General features: G+C 42.9%; 1 protein-coding gene across 3 annotated transcripts in view; it reads left to right on the top strand.

The window, feature by feature from the left end:
- The window catches only part of ARID4A (AT-rich interaction domain 4A), a 195702-nt gene that overhangs the window by 140525 nt on the left and 33690 nt on the right, over nucleotides 1-21487 (top strand). For all 3 annotated transcript variants that reach the window (XM_030214162.1, XM_030214163.1, XM_030214164.1), the window contains exons 17-18: nucleotides 15904-16104; nucleotides 16984-17062. In XM_030214162.1, coding sequence (XP_030070022.1) covers nucleotides 15904-16104; nucleotides 16984-17062 — 280 coding nt within the window. The remainder of the gene's footprint in view (nucleotides 1-15903; nucleotides 16105-16983; nucleotides 17063-21487) is intronic.

Here is a 21487-nt window from a genome sequence, read left to right on the forward strand (position 1 = left end):
GATGTAATGGGGAAATTTGACAAATTGAAAAGTAGTAAATCACCTGGACTGGATGTTTTTTTTTTTTTTTTTTTTTTTAATTTTAATATTTATTTATTCATTTCAAAATTGTTACCAAGGACATACTTGTTATGAAATACAGCCAATAACTTCCACTTATAAGAGAGGGAACAATAAAAGAAAAGAGAAAAGGAACATTCTTTAAAATCAATGTAAATTGAGAGAATTAGCTGAACCCTTCTCTTCCTAGGAACAATTTAAACATCCCTTAATTAAATATAAACAATGAAAAAGAAAATCTTTTTGCTTTCTCAGACCACATTATACGGGGGGGGGGGGGGGGTGTAATGAGGAGTGGCCTAGTGGTTAGGGTGGTGGACTTTGGTCCTGGGGAACTGAAGAACTGAGTTCAATTCCCGGCACAGGCAGCTCCTTGTGACTCTGGGCAAGTCACTTAACCCTCCATTGCCTACCGCATTGAGCCTGCCATGAGTGGGAAAGCGCGGGGTACAAATGTAACAAAAATAAAATAATGAATAGAAAAGATTATAATTTACAACAAACATTTATCAAACTTAGCAGCATAGCACCCCAAAATATTTATATTGAGTTGTTATTTCAGCTGTTTAGCATCTAGAAAGGATTTTAGCTGATCTGGTGAGGATTTTGTCATACCCATCTTTACTATACATTTGCATGGATAAGCTAAAAAAAAAAAAAATCCCCCCACCTCCAATGTCCTTTTCTTCATAGCTAAACATAATTTCCTTATTTGTTGGGTTTGTTTTGTTACATCAGGGAATATCCAAACTTTTTCACCTCCAAAAAGAGTATTTGCATTCTTAAATTAAAGTCTCATTATGGAGTTTAAATCCTGTTCAAATACGAATGGCACAATTAGCGTAGATCTTTCTGATGAAGAGTCTAAAGATTGTTCCAGTAGTGCTGAAATATTATTCAAATTCAAATCAATATTTGTTTTTATTGTGTCTCCTGTTTTTCCTTCATCTCTCCTGGAATTTGGAATGTAGTAAGCTTTATTTAAAGGAGGAATTGCTTCAAGAGGTAATTTCAAATTCTCATTCAAATATCTTTTAAATAATTCAATTTGAGTATTTCCAGGGAGTTTAGGGAAATTCAGAAGTTGTAAATTCAACCGTCGGTTAAAGTTTTCTATCTGTTCGATTTTCCGGTGCAGATCTACACTGTCCTTTATAGCTTGAACTTTAAATTGTTGCAATTGTTCAACATCATATTGTAGGTCTTTTACTTTTACCGCTGTTTCTTGTTTAACCGATTCTACTGTGGATTTTAATTCTTCAAACTTACAGATAAAGACAGCAATTTCACCTGATGCCTTTTGTAAAGTTGAATCCATTTTACTCAACTTCTGCCATATCGTCTCTAGGTTTACCTCTGGTATTTTCTCCGAGGTTTTTATCTCGGACCTCGGTGTCTTTTGTTGCGTTAGTCCCTCACTCGGTGGCCTGCCCACCATACTTCCGTCGGCTTACTGAGACACCTCTAGGGCAGCCGTCGTCGCCGGGCACGGAGGAGACAGCAATGCTGGAGATGTAAGGGAAATTTCTTCACCCTGCGGGGATTCCTCTTCTCTGAATATCCCCGCTAAGGGTTCCATTTCCCCTGGTGTTTGGGGTGTCGTTGTGAGGAAACGCTCAATGCGTGACTGAATCGGTGAGGGCCGTGCCTAGGGTCTCCGGCGCCACCCCTGCAGTTGGCTCCGCCCCCCCCCCCCCCCGCGAAAACTATCGCTACACTACCCGCCCTCTTCTCCCCAGATCCTTTTCCTTTTTTTTTGTTTAAATTTACCTCTGTCCGGCAGCAGCGTAGCGGTAGAAGGAGGTAGCGCTCCCCCGCCCCGACGTGTCAGTCTTCCCTTCGCTCAGTGTCCCGCCTTCTTCTGACGTCATTTCTGATGTCAGAAGAAGGCGGAACTGAGCAAAGGGAAGACTGACACATCGGGGCGGGGGAGCGCCGCCTCCTCACTAACGCTACACTGCCGCCGGACAGAGGTAAATTTAAACAAAGGAAAAGGATCTGGGGAGAAGAGGGCGAGGTAAGCATGGTGCGGCGGGGCGCCCCCCCCCAGATGATGGCGCCCTCCTGCTATGCTTACCTCGCTTACCGTGTTGGCACGGCCCTGGTGAGGAGGTTGAGGTGGGAGGGGGAACCAGTCTCACCATCCCCTTGAACGCTTAGTATGCGTCATAGTTCTCAGGAAAATCCGTGTTAGAATTCAGCTTCAGCAGAGCGTTTCTCTCAGCTTCCGACTACGCCGCCATCTTGTCACCCCTAGACTGGATGGTAATACATTCCAGAGTACTGATAGAATTGAAAAATTAATTTGTAGAGCTATTATTAGTAATGTATGTAATTTATCTTTAAAATCCAGCAAGATACCGTAGATTTGGAGGGTGGCCAATATAATGCCAATTTTTAAAAAGGGTTTCAGAGGTGAAATTAGACCAGTGAACCTGATGTTGGTGCTGGGCAAAATGGTAGAGACTGTTATAAAGAACAAAATTACAGAACATATACATAGGCATGGATTAATGAGATAAAGCCAACTTGGATTTAATCGAGGGAAATCTTGCCTGCCTGACCAATCTACTACATTTCTTTGAAGGGGTGATTAAGGTGAGTACCGGTTGATATTGTGTATCTGAATTTTCAAAAGGCATTTCACAAAGTACCTACTGAAAGACTCCTGAGAAATTAGAAAGTCATGGGATAGGAGGTGATGTCTCATTGTAGATTAAGAACTGGTTAAAAGATGGAAAACAGAGTAGGGTTAAATGATCAGTATTCTCAGTGAAGAAGAGTAGATAGTGGGGTTCTCCAGGGGCCTGTGCTGGGACTGCTTTTTAACATATTTATAAATGATCTAGAGATGGGAATAACTAGTGACATAGTTAAATTTGCTGATGACACAAAGTTATTCAAAGTTGTTAAAATCACAAGAGGATTGTGAAAAATTGCAAAAAGACGTAATGAGACGGAGAGTGGGCATCCAAATGTCAGGTAATGCTTAATGTGAACAACTGCAGAGTTATGCTTGTGGAAAAGAGGAAGCCAAACTTATAGCTACATGATGCGAGGTTCCAGCCTAGGAGTCACTGCCCAGGAAAAGGATCTAAGTGTCACTGTTGATACGCTGAAACCCTGTGCTCAGTGTGCAATGTTGGTTAAGAAAGCAAATAGAATATTAGGAATTTTTAGGATAGGAATTATTAGGAAAGGAATAGAAAACAAAAGTGAGAATGTTATAATGCCTTTGTATTGCTCTATGGTGCGACCGCACCTCGAATACTGTGCAATTCTGGTCACAGCATCTCAAAAAAGAGATAGTGGAATTAGAAAAGGTACAGAGAAGGGCGAGAAAAATGATTAAGGGGATAGGACGACTTTCCTATGAGGAAAGGCTAAAGCGGCTAGTGCTCTTAAGCTTGCAGAAGAGACTGCTGAGGGGAGATAAAATAGAAGTCTATAAAATACTGAGTGCAGTGGAACGGGTAGACATGAATCGTTTGTTTACTCTTTCCAAAAAATACTAGGACTAAGGGGCATGCAATGAAGCTACTAAGTAATAAATTTAAAACAAATCAGAGAAAATATTTTTTCACTCAGCATGTAATTAAACTCTAGAATTTGTTGCCAGAGAATGTGGTAAAAGCAGGTAACTTAGAAGGGTTTAAAAAAAGGTTTGAATAATGTCCTAAAAGAAAAGTCCATAAGCTATTATTAAGATAGACTTGGGGAAAATCCACTGCTTATTTCTAGGATAAGCAGCATAAAATCTATTTTACTGTTTTGGGATCTTGCCAGGTATTTGTGACCTGGAGTGGTCACTATTGGAAACAGGATACTGGGCTTGATGGACTTTCGGTCTGTCTCAGTATGGCAGCATTTATGTTCTTATGCTTTTATCATAGTAATAGTGATGACATCTAACGAACACATAGGACATTTTATGGTGCCCTTTAATTAAACTGCATTAAACACTTCAATGCACTGTTTGCTGCAAATTAACTGCTCTTGCAGAACCATGCTAAGGTGCTTTGCGGTAGTGTTGTTGTTAGGAGGCAGAGAATGGGTGTGGAAGATGTTTTCTGGTTAGCACTGCAAATAGTGCATGTTGATCACCACTTTTGCAGTTAGTTTGGGACCACTTGGTCTCCTATCTTCAGGTTTAACATGGCACCTATAATGGCAAATGCAGGGACCATCCCTAATGGCTGCTGTATTAAATTTGCAGCTACAACACAGTAAAGTCCCACGTTAAGCTGCAGTAACCGCAAATTTCATGTGGCTTAGTAAACATGCCTTTTTGTCTAGGCGTTAGTAGAAATAAATTTAAAAATACATTCTGAGTGTAAAGATTGCATAGCAATGTGCCTTGAAAACTTACCCACCAAATTCTTGGGGACCCCGCTCTCATGGATCACTTGAAGTGCCAAACACCAAGTTGAAGGAAACCATAGGCAATAGGCAGCCAATGTAGTCAGAGGTGAGAATCAATCACTCTATCCCTTCCCATCAGCTACTGCAAGTAACTACTTTGGCAGCCAAATTTTGGATTAGTTGAATTACAAGGTATTAAAGTAGGCAAGGTGGCTGATGACCACTGACTGCATTACCATTTTGAAAAGTTGTGGATTAAGTAGTGAAGTAGTTCCTTTTTAGCCTCACCCAGTGCAAATTTATACATACTAACAGTACATAATCATTTTTGTGTAATATCTGTGGGCCATTGTCTTTTTAATCTGTACAAATTCCTTTCTGGAAGTCTTAAGACCTTAGTATACCAAGCAACACAGAGTACTCTTGGCATCAGCAATAACATTAATAGTAGTCATAACCGAATGGTGTGTGACCTCATTGCCCCAACATTGAACCATATCGTCTACATTTAAACCACTATCTAAACTCGCACAAAATCATGAGCTCTTAAGTGTCTTGATTAAGTGAGACTTGCTGCACCTAAGCAACCAAAGACTACATCAGTTCATCTTTTATGTGTGTAAGAGGAGTCTAATGAAATAATGGTCAGATCAGGGCTGAGTCAGCCCGGTAATATTCCAACACAATTTACATAAATCTCAATAAATTTACTTTTGGACAGATTATTTCTTTCTTTCTCACTCACTAGGAAGTTAGTTTATTAAAGCCTAAAGCACTCATGGTTCCCAGCACATTCTTGACCATGGAAGTTGTTGACAGTGTCATCACAGAGTGTTTTAAATCACCTAGTATTGAAAGATTAGACAAATCCCAGGTCAAGGCAATGAGCCAGTCTTTGACTTGGTTTAGATCTTTATATCTATTATGCAGTGATATCCGTGTTCTTCCCAGGACCTTCTGAATGGGTGCACCACCCATTTTATTTTACTGACCACCTGGGTACCTTTAACAGAAAATATTATTATACTGTTTGCCCCCACCCAGCTACTCCTTCATGCTACCCAGCTGCCAAACATTTCTGGGGAGAATAGTGGATATATATGCCTAACAAAAACAGTTGTTGTTTTTTTTGTTTTGTTTATTACCATAAACCAGAATGGAAAGGCTACAATAAAATATAAAAGAGGAAATGGCATTTAATAGGAGCTAACAATGAATGATGCCCTTCCCCCCCTCCTTTTTTTTCTGTTAACTTCAGTGGTCTGAAAAATCTTGATATCCAGATAAGAACATAAGACTAGCCAAACTGGGTCAGACCAATGGTCCATCTAGCCGAGTATCCTGCTTCCAACAGTGGCCAGTCCAGGTCACAAGTACCTGGCAGAAACCCAATTAGCAACATTCCATGCTACCAGTCCCAGTGCAAGCAGTGGCTTCCCCCATGTCCATCTCAACAACATATGGATTTTTCCTCCAGGAACTTGTCCAAGCCGTTTTTTTAAAACCCAGACACTGTAACCACTTTTACCATATTCTGCGATAATGAGTTCCAGAACCTAACTTAACCTTGCATTGTAACCTTTTGTAACATTGTAAGCCACATTGTGCTCGCTCTAGTGGGAAAATGTGGGGTATAAACGTACCATAAATAAATAAACTATTCTTTGTGTGGAAAAAATATTTCATCCTATTTGTTTTAAGTTATTTCCATCATTCTGCAAAACCATATCTGAAGAAGTCATCCATGTTTCAGCCCCTCCCATAAAAATATAAAGAATTACCAATTACAACTTACCACTTAAATCAGCTTATGTCCTGTGATTATGCCTATTTGTTGTACCTTAGTCTCCAAGAACATTTAAAATACTTTTGTATGTAGCACACTTAATAGTAAAACAAAGCAATTTACCCAGCCAACTATTAAAAAATCTTTTCATATTTTATATACTTGGTGCACACAAAGTGGCCTGTCCCTGTGGCACACCACAATTCCCACAGTGTTATAACCGTTCAAGTCCATTATTGATGATGTCTCTGCTGATATAAAAAGCTCACGATAAGCTGTTCCAAAGTAGTAATTTGTTTTAGTTACAAAAGAACATAGCTTGACCCTTACTAGCAATTATCTACTGCATGCGCAGAACTAGAGGACTTTCTACAGATGACATTAGAAAAAGCATAACGTTAGGTAGGATATGTGATTTGCATACAAATGCATATCATGAGAGTACAGCTATGTATTCACCAGTTGTGCTATTTTACATAACATAATTGCTGAAAATGATTTTGCTGCAGCTGTCAGTGTGTGACTGCGATTGACATGTATTAGGTGTACTCTGGGTTTTCATCCTCTTATAAAATATTGACCATATCTTTTTCTTAAAGAGAGGAATAATAAAATAGCCACTTTCTTCTTCTGTTACATATTTTTGTACATCCTGTAACAAAATATTACATAAATGAAAACATTTTATCTAGATTAATACAGGGTTTGACAAATCTGGACGCCAGGGCTTTGTGGCACCTAAGAATTTTACCCTGACCCAGGGTTTGTGTTTTTGGTTAAGGTGTTTTTCTTTGCTTTGCTTTCTGTGTTTGCATAGTGCAATTCAGATCTCTTTGCTACTCTGTCTTATGGAAGTTGAGATCACAAGGCCAGCTGTGGAGTTCTTGTACCAGACTGTTCAAAGTTGAGCCAAGTCACACTCTACAGGGTAGGAAGTGTATGGTGGCTCAGAAATAGCAAGAGGGCACTGGGCCAAAAAAGGGGTGAGGAGACATTTATCAGAAGAGAAAGAGGGAGCAGGAAAGAAAAAGGAAGTGAAGAATAAAAGACAAAAGACAGTGGAAAAAAAGAGGGGAATGATAGCGAAAAGGAAAATTAGGAGGAGAAATGGAAAAATTAGAAGCACAAAAGGAAAGCAATGGAGAAAGAAGAAAATAACCAAAAACAAACAACAACAACAAAAATCACACAAGGCAAATAACTTCCTCTTTTTTTTTTTTTTTTCACCCCAAGCACAATTATGTGAATACTGGTATGCTGGGCAGCTGTTTCCTGCCAATGCTATATACAGTAGTGTATTAGGAGCCTGATTTCCAAAACTTTCTTGTCATTTGAAACAGAGTGGAGAAAAAGTGTTAGTAAGTTAATCTCCAAAGGAGCTATGGCAAATCTCTGAGTGACTGCCCCTCCTTCCCTTTCTCTTGAGCTTTGATTGGGACAATTTGGGTTGGGAAGGGTAAGATTTCTCAGACACTGGCTTCTACTAGATTGAAAGACAAATTGTCAATGCCTTTGTTGATGTGTCAGATAGGAAAATGACCCCTAATTGTTTTGTGTTCTCAGCTTTTTTTTTTCTTTTCTGAACTAAAAAACAATCTATGTATGGTCTCGAGTTTTGCTTTCTGAATTTTAAAATCTATGTACGGTCTTTATTTTGCTACAGAGATTTTTTTGCAAATGATCTTTGGTTTCTCCAAGGACAAGCAAGACTATAATTCTCACAGATGGGTAACGCGGGACCGCGTTGCTGATCCAGAACTTATAACAAGCTTAAAAATAGGTCTTTGAGCATTACTCCACCGCACATGTATGAGTGCCTTCCACCTGCCGCAAAAGCACAGGACCAGCAGCTCTTTTTTTTTTTCTGTGCCGAGGGGAGGACGTGTTAGGGAGGCTATCAAACTGGGCAGCACAATAATAATGGGTGATTTCAATTACCCCGATATTGACTGGGTAAATATAACATCAGGGCATGCTAGGGAGATAAATTTCCCTGACAAAATCAAGGACTGTTTTATGGAGCAGCTGGTACAGGAGCCAAGAAATGAAGGAAAAATTCTAGACCTGGTCCTTAGTGGAGTGCATGATCTGGTTTAGGAGGTAATGGTGCTAGGGCCACTTGATAACAGTAATCATAATATGATCAGATTTGATATCGGCTTTGGAGTAAGTACAAACAGGAAATCCAATACATTAGCATTTTACTTTCGAAAAGAAGACTATGATAAAATGAGAGGAACAGTGAAAAACAAAACTAGAGTAGCTGCTGCGAAGGTCAAAAATTTACATCAGGCATGGATGCTGTTCAGAAATACCATCCTGGAAGCCCAGGCCAAATATATTAGTGCATTAAAAAAGGAGAACGGAAGACCAAACGACAGCTAGCATGGTTAAAAAGTGAGGTGAAGGAAGTTATTAGAGCTAAAAGAAAATCCTTCAGAAAATTGAAGGATTCAACTGAAAATAATAAGAAAGAATAAGGAATGACAAGTCAATTGTAAAGCGCTGATAAGTAGAGAGGGATTTTGAAAAAAAAATTGCATTGGAGGCAAAAACACATAGTAAAAAAAATTTTAGGTATATTAAAAGCAAGAAGCTGGCAAAAGAATCGGTTGGACCACTAGATGACTTCCCTATGAGAAGAGGCTAAAGCGGCTAGGACTCTTCAACTTGGAGAAAAGATGGCTGAGGTGTGATGTGGTAGAGGTCTATAAAATAATGATTTGAGTGGAACGGGTAGACGTGAATCTCTTGTTTACTCGTTCCAAAAATACTAGGACTAGGGGACACGTAATGAAGCTACAAAGTAGTAAATTTAAAAGAAATCGGAGAAAATATTTCTTCACTCAACATGTAATTAACTCTGGAATTCGTTGCTGGAGATTGTAGTAAAAGCAGTTCACTTAGCGGGGTTTTAAAAAGGTTTTGATGGCTTTTTTTATGGTAACCAGAATAAAATGTATTGTACTGTTTTTGGGATCTTGCCAGGTACTTGTGACCTGGATTGGCCACTGTTGGAAACAGGATGCTGGGCTTGATGGACTTTCGGTCTGTCCCAGTACTACTACTACTACTTAACATTTCTAGAGCGCTACTAGGGTTACGCAGCGCTGTACAATTTAACAAAGAGAGACAGTCCCTGCTCAAAGAGCTTACAATCTAATAGACAAGTGAACGGTCGGTCCGATAGGGGCAGTCAAATTGGGGCAGTCTGGATTCACTGAACGGTAAGGGTTAGGTGCCGAACGCAGCATTGAAGAGGTGGGCTTTAAGCAAAGACTTGAAGACGGGCAGGGAGGGGGCTTGGCGTAAGGGTTCAGGAAGGTTGTTCCAAGCATAGGGTGAGGCGAGGCAGAATGAGCGGAGCCTGGAGTTGGCGGTGGTGGAGAAGGGTACTGAGAGGAGGGATTTATCCTGTGAACGGAGGTTACGGGCGGGAACGTAAGGGGAAATGAGGGTAGAGAGGTAGTGAGGGGCAGCAGACTGAGTGCATTTGTAGGTAAGAAGGAGAAGCTTGAATTGAATGCGGTATCCGATCGGAAGCCAGTGAAGTGACCTGAGGAGAGGGGTGATATGAGTATATCGGTTCTGGCGGAATATGAGACGTGCAGCAGAGTTCTGAACAGACTGAAGGGGGGATAGATGGCTAAGTGGGAGGCCGGTGAGGAGTAAGTTGCAGTAGTCCAGGCGAGAGGTAATGAGAGCGTGGACGAGAGTTCGGGTGGTGTGTTCAGAGAGGAAAGGGCGAATTTTGCTGATGTTAAAGAGGAAGAAGCGACAGGTCTTGGCTATCTGCTGGATATGCGCAGAGAAGGAGAGAGAGGAGTCAAAGATGACTCCGAGGTTGCGGGCAGATGAGACGGGGAGGATGAGGGTGTTATCAACTGAGATAGAAAGTGGAGGAAGAGGAGAAGTGGGTTTTGGTGGAAAGACGATAAGCTCGGTCTTGGACATGTTCAGTTTCAGGTGGCGGTTGGACATCCAGGCAGCAATGTCGGATAAGCAGGCCGATACCTTTGCCTGGGTCTCCGCGGTGATGTCTGGTGTGGAGAGATACAGTTGGGTGTCATCAGCATAGAGATGATACTGGAAACCATGAGATGAGATCAGGGAGCCCAGGGAAGAGGTGTAGATTGAGAAGAGAAGGGGTCCAAGGACCGATCCCTGGGGAACACCAACAGATAAGGGGATGGGGGTGGAGGAAGATCCATGAGAGTGAACTTTGAAGGTGCGGTGGGAGAGATAGGAGGAGAACCAGGAGAGGACAGAGCCCTGGAACCCAAATGAGGACAGTGTGGCAAGAAGTAAGTCATGATTGACAGTGTCAAAAGCGGCGGATAGATCCAGGAGGATGAGGATGGAGTAGTGGCCTCTGGATTTGGCAAGGAACAGGTCATTACAGACTTTAGAAAGTGCTGTTTCTGTCGAGTGAAGAGGGCGAAAACCGGATTGAAGTGGATCAAGGATGGCATGAGAGGAGAGAAAATCAAGGCAGCGGCTGTGGACTGCGCGCTCAAGTGTCTTGGAGAGGAAGGGTAGGAGGGAGATGGGGCGGTAGTTGGAGGGACAGGTAGGGTCTAGTGATGGTTTTTTGAGGAGTGGCATGACTACAGCATGCTTGAAGGTGTCGGGGACAGTTGCAGTGGAGAGAGAGAGGTTGAGGATATGACAGATGGAGGGGGTGATAGTAGGAGAGATGGTGTTAAGTAAGTTGGTAGGGATGGGATCAGAGGAACAAGTGGTGCATTTTGAGGAGGAAAGAAGGCAGGCAGTTTCCTCCTCGGAGATATCAGGAAAGGAGGAGAAGGAGGTCTGGGTTGGTTGGTTGAGGGAGAGGGTTGAAGGGTGAAGAGGAGGAGGTGGCTTGGTAGTGAACTCAAGGTTGATCTTTTGCACCTTGTCGCGGAAGTAGTCAGCCAGTGATTGAGGAGAGAGTGACGGGGGGGGTGGGAGCGGAGGGCACTTTGAGGAGGGAGTTAAGGGTGGCGAAGAGACGACGAGGGTTAGAGCTGAGAGAATTAGTCAATTGGGTGTAATAGTCCTGTTTGGCAAGGAATAGTGAGGACTGGAAGGAGGATAGCATGAATTTGTAGTGAAGGAAATCTGAATGGGTGCGAGATTTCCTCCAGAGGCGTTCAGCAGATCGGGCGCAGGAGCGAAGGTAACGGATGCAAGGGGTCAGCCAGGGCTGGGGATTAGTACGCCTTGTGGGACGGGAGGTGGATGGTGCAAGGGTGTCCAGAGCAGAGGAGAGAGTGGCATTGTAAGCGGAGACAGCCTCGTCAACAGACTCGGAGGACATGATGGAGGGGAGGAGATTAGAAATACTAGATGATAAGGTGGGAGGGTCAATAATCTGGAGATTCCTGGAAGTAGTGGTTAATGTTGGGCGGGGCTGAGGGGGAGGGTGAAGAAGTGTGAAGGTGATCAGGTGATGATCAGAGACAGGAAGAGCTGAGGTGTGGAAATTGGAGGGTGAGCCGGAAGAGGAGAGGACGAGGTCAAGGCAATGGCCATCACGGTGAGTAGGGGTGGTGGAACATAGCTGGAGGTTGAAGGAGGATGTTAGAGTGAGGAACTTAGAAGCGTGAGAGTTGGACAGGTCATCAACGTGTATGTTGAAGTCTCCGAGAATGAGGGATGGAGATGAGGGTTCAAGAAAAACAGAAAGCCAGGCAATACTTATGTACTCTTACAGCTGGTTCTGCTTTAGTCTTTTTGTGCCCTCTTTTTTTTTTTTTTTAATACATCTTTTGGAGTTTACCTAATTTTATTCCTTCCCCGAATATTTTAGATTATTTTTGCCTTTTCCTAAGTTATTTTTCTTTTACTTCGCTCACCAGACTGCGTTTAGGCGTGAGCTCTGGTTGTGGTTTTCCCATTTCTTTTTTTTGTTCTCTTCCCTTTGTTTAGCACCATTGAGTCGTTTGATGATTTTGCCACAGCTGCTTTTCCTTTCATGACATCGAAGGTTCCCAGTGGTTTCTAGCGCTGCACTCTGTGCAACAGAACCATCTTTGGCAAGGACACCCATGGGAGTCTACAGTGTTTGGGGCCTGATCATACCCCTGCAAACTGTCATGATACCTCTATGTCAAGGTGGGCTCAGTTTCAGCCTTCCTACAAGGAAATCTTGGCTGACACCAATGAGCACTCATGGGACTCGGAAGATTCAAGGTACTTCTCGGAGGAGGAGTCCTATGGCATCCCATATGATGCCTCCTTTCCACAGGAAAGGAGGAAGTCTCCACCTGAGAGCCTTTCCTTCCCCTCTTTTGTAAAGGAGATAATGGTTGCCATCTCAATTCCTTTGGAAGTGGAGGACGAACCCAGGGCCAAGATGTTCGAGGTCCTGGATTACAACTCTCCTAGAGAGGCTGCAATGGTCACGCTTTATGAGATCTTAAGGAACGTTCAGGTGAAGAACTGGGAGTTCCCTGTCTGGGTCCCTCTCCTCCCCAAGAAGATTGACACCATATACTGGATTCAGTCTTCTCCTGGGTTTGATAGCCCCAGTTGCCTCATCATTCCCTAATGGTAGAATCCACACTCGAAAGGGCCAGGAGTTTAGGGACTATGCTTCGGCGCCCCCTGGCAGAGAAGCTAGAATCCTGAATTCTTTTGGGCAGAAGATATATCGGGCCTTCATGCTCATCTTCTGTATCCAATCATACCAGCTCTACAGAAGCCTGTACTTGCATTCCTGGTGCTTAGTATGTCTGATTTAGCAGACTCTTTCCTACCCTGAGCAGGCTGAATCTGTTCACCCAGCTGGTCAAGCACAGAAGCGTCATAAGTTCTTGGCCAGGGGCGTCTATGACACTTTTGATGTGGCATCTAGGATCTCTGCCCAGAATATAGCGATGCACAGACTCTCATGACTGCGTGACTTGGACTCAGCGGTTCAGCAGAAATTGGTGGCTGCCACATGCCGGGGAGGGGGGATCACCTTTCTTGGAGAGAAGGTGGAGGAGGTCACAAACCTCATCAAGAAGCACAGTGATACCATTGATTCTCTCTCCTGCTGGGCACCTTCTGCATCTGCCTCTTCCTCAAGGAGGTTTTTTGACAAGTTGAAGTACTTACTACTCGCAGAGGCATAGGTACACCCCTTCCTTTTCGGCAGCCTCAGCAGGCTCAGTCCCAGCACGCTCGTTCTCATCAACAGTGTGCACCTAAGGCCCAGACATCTCCCCAGTCAAAGCAGGAGGTGACCTTTTGACTGGTTCCAGCAGAACACTACCGCTGTAAATATGACTGTCCCGGACGACTTGCCAATCAGGGAGGCTGAGGTTGTATCAAGAAAGATGCCCCTCGTAACTAACCTCAGACCAGTGGGTTCTTCAAATAGTTTGTCTCAGTTATGCCCTGCATTGGCTTCAGAGACCACCAGATTGCCCACCGAGAGCACATCAGCTCTCAGCACAAGCAGGTACTTGCTGAGGAATTCTCCACTCCTCTCAAGGCCCGTTCTGTCAAACCTTTTCTGCCAGGGGAAGAAGGGATTCTATTCCAGGTACTTCCTTGTTCAAAAGAAAACAGGGGGATGCGTCCCATCCTAGACCTGAGGGCCCTCTGTGTCAGGAAGCTGTCTGGATGTAGTGTTGGGTACACCAGCACAGGATGCTCCTCAAGGCCACTTACCTGATGGGGAAAGTTCAACAGCCTGGGCAACAGACTGAGCAGGGTCATGCAACCGCAGAGTGGTTCCTCAGCATGGGTGTTGCCCGCGAGACCTTTTGAGTGTGGGGCACCCCCTCGGTGACTCTCTTTACTACTCAGTGCAATCACAAAGTCCCTCAGTTCTGTTCCAAGCTCCAGGCCCATGACAGACTAGCATCTCTTGCCTTCCTCGTTCACTGGGGAATAGGACTTCTGTATGCATATCCTCCCATTCCTCTTGTGGGAAAGACTTTGCAGAAACTCAAGCAAGACCACAGAACCATGATCTTGTTCGCTTCCTACTGGAACCAGCAGATCTGGTTCCCTCTTCTTCTAGAGTTATCCTCCGAAGAGATTGCATGGTGAGGGTCGGAAAACATGCCAGAATGAGGGATCTCTTCTGCATCTCATCCTCTGGTCTCTGGCCCTCACAGCCTAGATGTTGCTTTTCATCTTCCTGAGGGTGTCTCAAGGGTCTTGCTGACTTCCAGAAAAGATTCTTCTAAGAAGTGTTACTCATGGAGAAGGTTTGCCATGTGGTGTGAGGGCACGGCCCTAGTTCCTATTTACTGCCCTGCACAGACCCTGCTTAAATACTTTCTGCACCTCTCCAAATCTGGTCTAAAGACCAACTCCATAAGGGTTCACCTCAGTGCAGTTAGTGCTTATCAATGTGTAGAGTGTAAGCCCATCTCTGGACAACCTCTAGTTCGCTTCATGAGAGGTTTGCTGTTGACAAAGCCCCCCCCCCCCCCCCCCCCCCGGTCAAACCTCCACATGTGTCATGGAACCTGAACGTCATTCGCACCCAGCTGATGAAAGCTCCTTTTGAGCCACTTGATTCCTGTCATTTGAAGTACTTCACCTGGAAGGTCATATTTTTGGTGGTTGTTACTTTGGCTCGCAGGGTCAGTGAGCTTAGTGGCAGATGCACCTTATACGAAGTTTCATCTTAACAGAGTAGTCCTCCACATGCACCCTAAGTTCCTACCTAAGATTGTGTCTGAGTTCCACCTGAACCAGTCGATTTGTCTTGCCAACATTCTTCCCCAGACCTAATACCTATCCTGGCAAAAGCACATTGCACACCTTGAACTGAAAGCGAGCATTGGCCTATTACTTGGAGTGGACTAGGCCCTACAGGCAGTCTACCCAACCTTTTTGTTTCTTTTGTTCCCAGTGAGATGGGGGTTGCCATCAGGAAATGCAGCATTTCCAATTGGCTGGCAAATTGCATTTCTTTCACTTATGCTTAGGCTAGGCTGACCCTGGGGGATCATATCAGGGCTCACAATTTCAGAGCCACGACTGCGTCGGTATCCCATCTGAGGTCAGCCTCTGCTGACGAAATTTGCAAGGCTGTGACGTGGTCTTCAGGCCTCACATTCACATCACATTACTACTTTGTGCAGAATACCCGACGTGACAGTCGATTTGGATGGTTCTGTAGAATTTGGAGTCCAGAGACCAACTCCACCCTCTTAGGCTCATTTTATTCTGTTCCTGGCTGCACTCTCACCCAGTTGTCTATACTTTCAGGTTAATTACTTTTTGCCTGCGCCGTTACGAGGTCTAGTTGACCAGCGGTGGTGGTTTTTGGTGAGTCTGGTAGCTAGGGATTCCCATCTGTGAGAATTATAAGCCTGCTTGTCCTCTGAGAAAGTGAAGGTACTTATTTGTAACAAGTGTTCTCTGAGCAGAGCAGGCCTTATATTCTCACATACCCTCTCATTTCCCCTTGGTGTTGTCTCCTCTTTTTTATTTAATGCTTTATATTGTACTGCTGGACCCACGCTCATCGCGGCAGGTGGGAAGACATAAAAATAGGGGAGACCTATTTTTATGCTCATTACAAGCTCCGGGCTAGCTACACGTGTTACCCATCTGTGAGAATATAAGGCCTGTCCTGAGAGAATACCTGCTACAGGTAAGTACCTTCACTTTAGTGTTGTATAATCAGTTAGAATGCAGCCTTTTCATATAGAATATTTGGTTTAATATTCAGTAACTAGTTGACATTTGTTCTTCTACAGCAAAGAGGAAACTGAACACAAAGGTGATTCAGAAGGTGGGGAAGATGAGGAGGAATTGGACTCCAGTCTTGCAGGAACCAAAGTAAAAGTAAAATATGGCCGTGGAAAAACTCAGAAAATTTATGAAGCCAGTATTAAGAGTACAGAGAATGATGCTGGAGAGATTCTGTATTTAGTACATTACTATGGGTGGAATGTAAGGTAGGAAACATGTTTGTTCGTACAGTAAATTTTTTTTTTTAATCTCTAGTGCCATATGATAAATACTTAAATGACAATAGTATATGCTACTTGTAGTTTAAGTTGTGTGATCTATTTCTTTAATGTTAGCTTTATCTTTGTTCAATATTCATATTTGTTTTCCGTTAAGGCTTAATGCCGAAGAGATGAGAATGAATGACTTAAGTATCTACTTAGATAATGTTAAAGCACAATAGCAAATCAAAATGTTAATATATGAAATGAGCACATTCCCTCTCATTCTATAATAAAAAATTATTGACACTATTAACTTAGGTGCATTATTGACACTATTCTATAATCTGTGCGCATAGTTTATGTGCAAATAGTGCCAGTTTCACTTGCAAGTTAATAGTGCCAATTTATTTATTTTATTTGTTACATTTGTATCCCACATTTTCCCACCTATTTGCAGGCTCAGTGTGGCTTACATAGTACCGTAAAGGCGTTCGCCAATTCCGGTATGAACAAATACAGTAATGTTTTGGTAGAACAAGGTTCAAGTGTAACAGACACTTTAGCAAATTTTATAGAGGAAGAGGATCGTAGAGGGGATGAGTTCTTGTATATCCATTACGAGCTTTGGTTTCGTTGTGTTGCAAGGTACTGATATTTAAGTTGGGTCGGTGGTGTATGCCTTTTTGAACAGGTTGGTTTTTAATGATTTCCGGAAGTTTGTGATCAAATGCTGTTTTTGCCCAACAGCCAGTTATTGTAGTTAATTGGTGCTAATTTCCAGTTATGCACAAAGCTGCACTTAGGTGAGAATTTTTTCACATGGTCTGTTGAATTAAAATGTAGAGATTTTGTGTTAAAACATTTTTTTCCCTTTCTCTGTAGATATGATGAGTGGGTGAAAGCTGACAGAATTATCTGGCCTGTGGACAAAGGAGGACCAAAGAGAAAACAAAAGAAAAAAGTAACTAATATGTATATATATATATATATATATACACACTTCAAATAATTTATCAACTTTTACTTGTCTGATAAAATCTGCCATGTGAATCTTATAAATTAAATTTCTCTGAAGATAAGATGAATCATTGTCACAAATCTGAAGATCCCTCTGGGCATACACAGTAGTTCATATACTTGTCCTTACACAGCATGCTTCAATTTTCCATTTTCTAAACAGTAAATGTGATTTTCCTCTAACTGCTGCATTTAGGTTCTTTGCTTTTTCAAGTAGGTTTTTTTTTCTCTCCGTTTGGGTAGTAGGTATGCACTGGTGCTCTCCCTCCTTTTCTAAGTACGTTTTTTATTTTTTAAATGTGTTATTTCCTGATGTTTGCTGATAGAAGCCTTTTTTCAGTAGTTTCTAGTAGCCTTCACTAACTCCATTTTTCTACAAAGGCTTTTTTTTTTTTGTATGTTCATTTTTTCTGACAATACCTGAAAAAAAGACCAGCAACTTTAAAGTATCCATAATACGGACAGTTCATGACTTGCCATCACATGACCTGGGACTAGTGTGTATGTGAGGATCATATGTCACATTGCACCATCTTGGGGGTAAACCTCTGTTGAGGAGATAATCAGTCTATGCTATGACTTACATGATGTCACAAGGGTTCTCAGCCTAATCCTCTGGACACACCGGGTCAGTTTAGTTTTTAGGATATCTGCAATGAACATAGTACATGATGGCAGATAAAGACCTGTACTGTTCGTCCAGTCTGCACAACAAGATAAACTCATAGCATAAGGTATGATGTGATATTACATATGCATACTTGCTCTTGATTTGACCTTGCTATGTTCAGGGCACAAACTGTAGAAGCCTGCCCGGCACTAGTCCTATTCTTCAACTACTGGAGTTGTCATCGAAGTCCCACTCCAGCCCATCCAAATCTGTCCAGCCACGATCAGGGCACACAGACAGTAGAAGTCTGCTTAGCACTGGCTTTGCTTCTCAACAACTGGTGTTGTCATCTAATCACCGCAAAGTTTGGTTCCATTTATTTATTGGGATTTATTAACTTCCTTTATGAAGAGATTCACCCAAGGCCTTCCATACAGGGTTTTCTTTTTGTTTATTCCATGCATTTCTGAATGTTATTACTGTTTTCATCTCCCACCTTCTGTGGAAGGGCATTCCAGGCATCTCCACTCTCTCTGTGAAAAAGTACTTCCTGATGTTATTCCTGAGTTGGACCCCTTGCAATATCAATTCATATCTTCTAGTTCTACTACCTTCCCGTCTCTGGAAAAGGTTTATTAATACCTTTCAAATATTTGAATGTCTGTATCATATCACCCCTGTCTCTCCTTTCCTTTAGATTATACATCTTCAGGTCACCAAGTCTCTCATAAGTCCTGTGGCACTAACCCCGTACCATCTTTTGTTGCTTTTTTCTGAATCGTTTCAAGTCTTTTTACGTCCTTAGCAAGATACAGCCTATAAAATTTAATACACTATTCCAAGTGGGGCCTTACCAACAGCTTGTACAGGGGCATCATCACTTCCTTTCTTCTGCTGGTTATACCCCTTTCTATGCACCCTAGCACCTTTCTGGCTGTGGCCACCACTTTGTTGAATTGTTCCGTCACCTTGAGCTCCTCGGACAGGGGGTGGGCCAAGATAGTCTGCCACCTGAGGCAAGGGAATGGTCTGCCATCCTGCTCCACTCTTCCCCCGTCTGACATATTCTCCCCTTCCTCGAATTTACTTTCTTTTCTTGCTTTCCAAGAGGGGTGGCACTAGTTCCCATATGCTGCCCTGCCGCCAGCCCCAGTATGTCAGAGAAGCGGGCCATAAGAGAGAAGGGGTTGGTGGCAGGACAGCATATGGGAACCACTGTTGCCCTGACTTTTGGAACACAAGAAAAGAAGATAAATTCAGGGAAGGAAGGGCGGGGGGGGGGGGGGGGGGGGGGGCGATGCCAGAGCACGTCAAGGGGTGATGGCTGTCACTCCAAAAGAATGCTACCTGAGGCCCCCACCTCAGGTGGCCTAATGGTAGGGCCACCAGTGACACCAACGTCCCTGTCCTGAGCTGTGCTTACCAATCTCTCTCCTCCTATCAGGTACATCTCCTTTGGGTTTCTTCACTTCTTCGCATTAAATTTTAACTGCCAGAACTTTGACCATTCTTCTAGTTTTTGGAGATCTCTTCTCCTGGTTTCTACTCCCTCTAGGGTATCCACTGTATTGACTATCTACTTGACTATCTTCATGTCATCCACAAAAAGGCAAACTTTTCCTTCCAACCCTTCTGCAATGTCTCTCACAAATATATTAAATAGAATTGACCCCAGTACTGACCCCTCAGGCACTCCACTGCTCACCTTCCTTTCCTCCAAACGAATTCCATTTACCACCACCCTGTGTCACCTGTCAGTCAACCAGTTTCCAATCCAGTTCACCACTTTGGGCCATACGTTCAGCCCTCTCAGCTTATGCATGACTCTTCTGTCAGGAACCGTGTCAAATGCTTTGTGGAAATCCAAGTAGATTACATCTAGCACATGCCCGTTATCCAGTTCTTTGGTAACCCAGTCAAAGAAATCAATCAGTTTGTTTGGCAGGATTTTCCTTTGGTAAAGCCATGTTACCTTGGATCCCATACCCATTGGATTTTAGAAAGTTTAACTATTTTTCCTTTAGCAGCAACTCCATTATTTTTCCTAACACCAATGTGAGGCTTACTGGCTTGTAGTTACCCACTTCTTCCCTGTCCCTGCTTATGTGAAGCAGGATCACATCCGCTCATCTCCACTCCTGCGTAACCTCTCCCATCTCTAAAGATCTATTAAATAAATCCTTAAGAGGTCCCAACGGGATTTCTCTGCGTTCCCTCAGTATCCTGGGACGTACCCCATCCGGCACCATAGCTTTGTCCACTTTCAGATTTTCAGGTTGTTTATAAATGCTTTCTTCCGTGAACAGTGCAATATCCACTCCATTCCCAGATACCTTTGGCAGCTGACTGTGGTCCTCCAGGATTCTCGTCCATGAATACTGAAGATAAGTATTTATTTAGCACATTGCGTTATCTTCATCATTATCCACATAGCTGTTCTCAGCATCTTTCAGTCTTACAATTCCATTCCATTCCTAGCCTTTCTTCTCCTTTGCCCAGTATATCTGAAAAAGGTCTTGTCACTTCTGTTTACATCTTTAGCCATTTTTCTTCTGCCTGTGTTTTTGCTAGCCGTATTTCCTTCTTCGTTTCTTTGAGTTTAATCAGGTAATGTTTTCTGTGATCCTCTTGTTGCGTTCTTCTGTATTTCTTGAACGCAGCCTCTTTTGCCCTTGCTTATTTCAGCCACTTGGAGAATCATATAGGCTTTCTGTTTTCTCTTGTTTTGTTTACTTTTCTTGTATGAAGATCTGTTGTCATATTTATAGCAGCTTTCAAAATGAACCTCTGCCCTTCCGTTTCTCCTGTGCCTACCAAAGCATCAGTTCCTTCTTCAGGTAGTTCCTCATTTTACCAAAATCAGCATTTCTGAAATCCAGTACTTTGAGTTTTGTGTGTCTGCACTCTGCTTTTGCTCTTTTATCAGATCATATCGTTTGATGATTACTATTGCCTAGGTGGGCACCTTACCCAGATGTTGGAAACACATCCTCCATTTGTGAGCACTAGATCCATCATCACCCCTTTCCTCATGGGTTCCATCACAATTTGAGCAAAACACTTGACAGGCATCCACAATCTCTCTGCTTCTTTCCAATTCTGCTGATTGGACTTTCCAATCAACATCAGGGAAGTATCTCCCAGTAACAGCACTCCCTTTTCATTCCAAGCTTATGAGTATCTTTGATCAGATCCTTGTCCAGCTTCTCCATTTGTGCCAGATGTCTGTAAATAACACCCGTGTAGATACTGGTTCCATATAGTTTCTTTTCTCAGTTTCCCTGCATTTCAGTCACTCTGATATTATTTTTCACATACAGTGCCACTCTTCCATCTCTTCGGCCCTCCCTATCCTTCCTATAAAGATTATAGCCCGGTATGGTCATATCCCATTCATGTGAATTGTTGAACCATGTCTCTGTAATAGCAACAATATCCAAGTCCCCCTCAAACATCAGGATTTGCAAATCTATAAGTCAGCAGGGGGACAGACATTTACAAAATTATGGGAGCTAGCAGCTCTACAAGTGAGAAGAAAGGAAGCTTCCCCCCCCCCCCCCTCTTTTTTTTCTGCATAGGATAAATGAAGGTAAAGTTGGCAGATTTCCAGGAAGAAATTAAGAGAGGAACCACAGGTAAGAGAGAAATTTGCATGCATTGCCCTCAGCATGTACAGGTATATTCATGGTTGGGTGTGTCCTAAGGACTGAGTTGAGAACTCCTGGTCTAAACATAAACCTCTTTTAGATGCAGATTCCT

Source organism: Microcaecilia unicolor, chromosome 9, assembly GCF_901765095.1.
Source record: "Microcaecilia unicolor chromosome 9, aMicUni1.1, whole genome shotgun sequence".
NCBI classification, from domain to species: domain Eukaryota; kingdom Metazoa; phylum Chordata; class Amphibia; order Gymnophiona; family Siphonopidae; genus Microcaecilia; species Microcaecilia unicolor.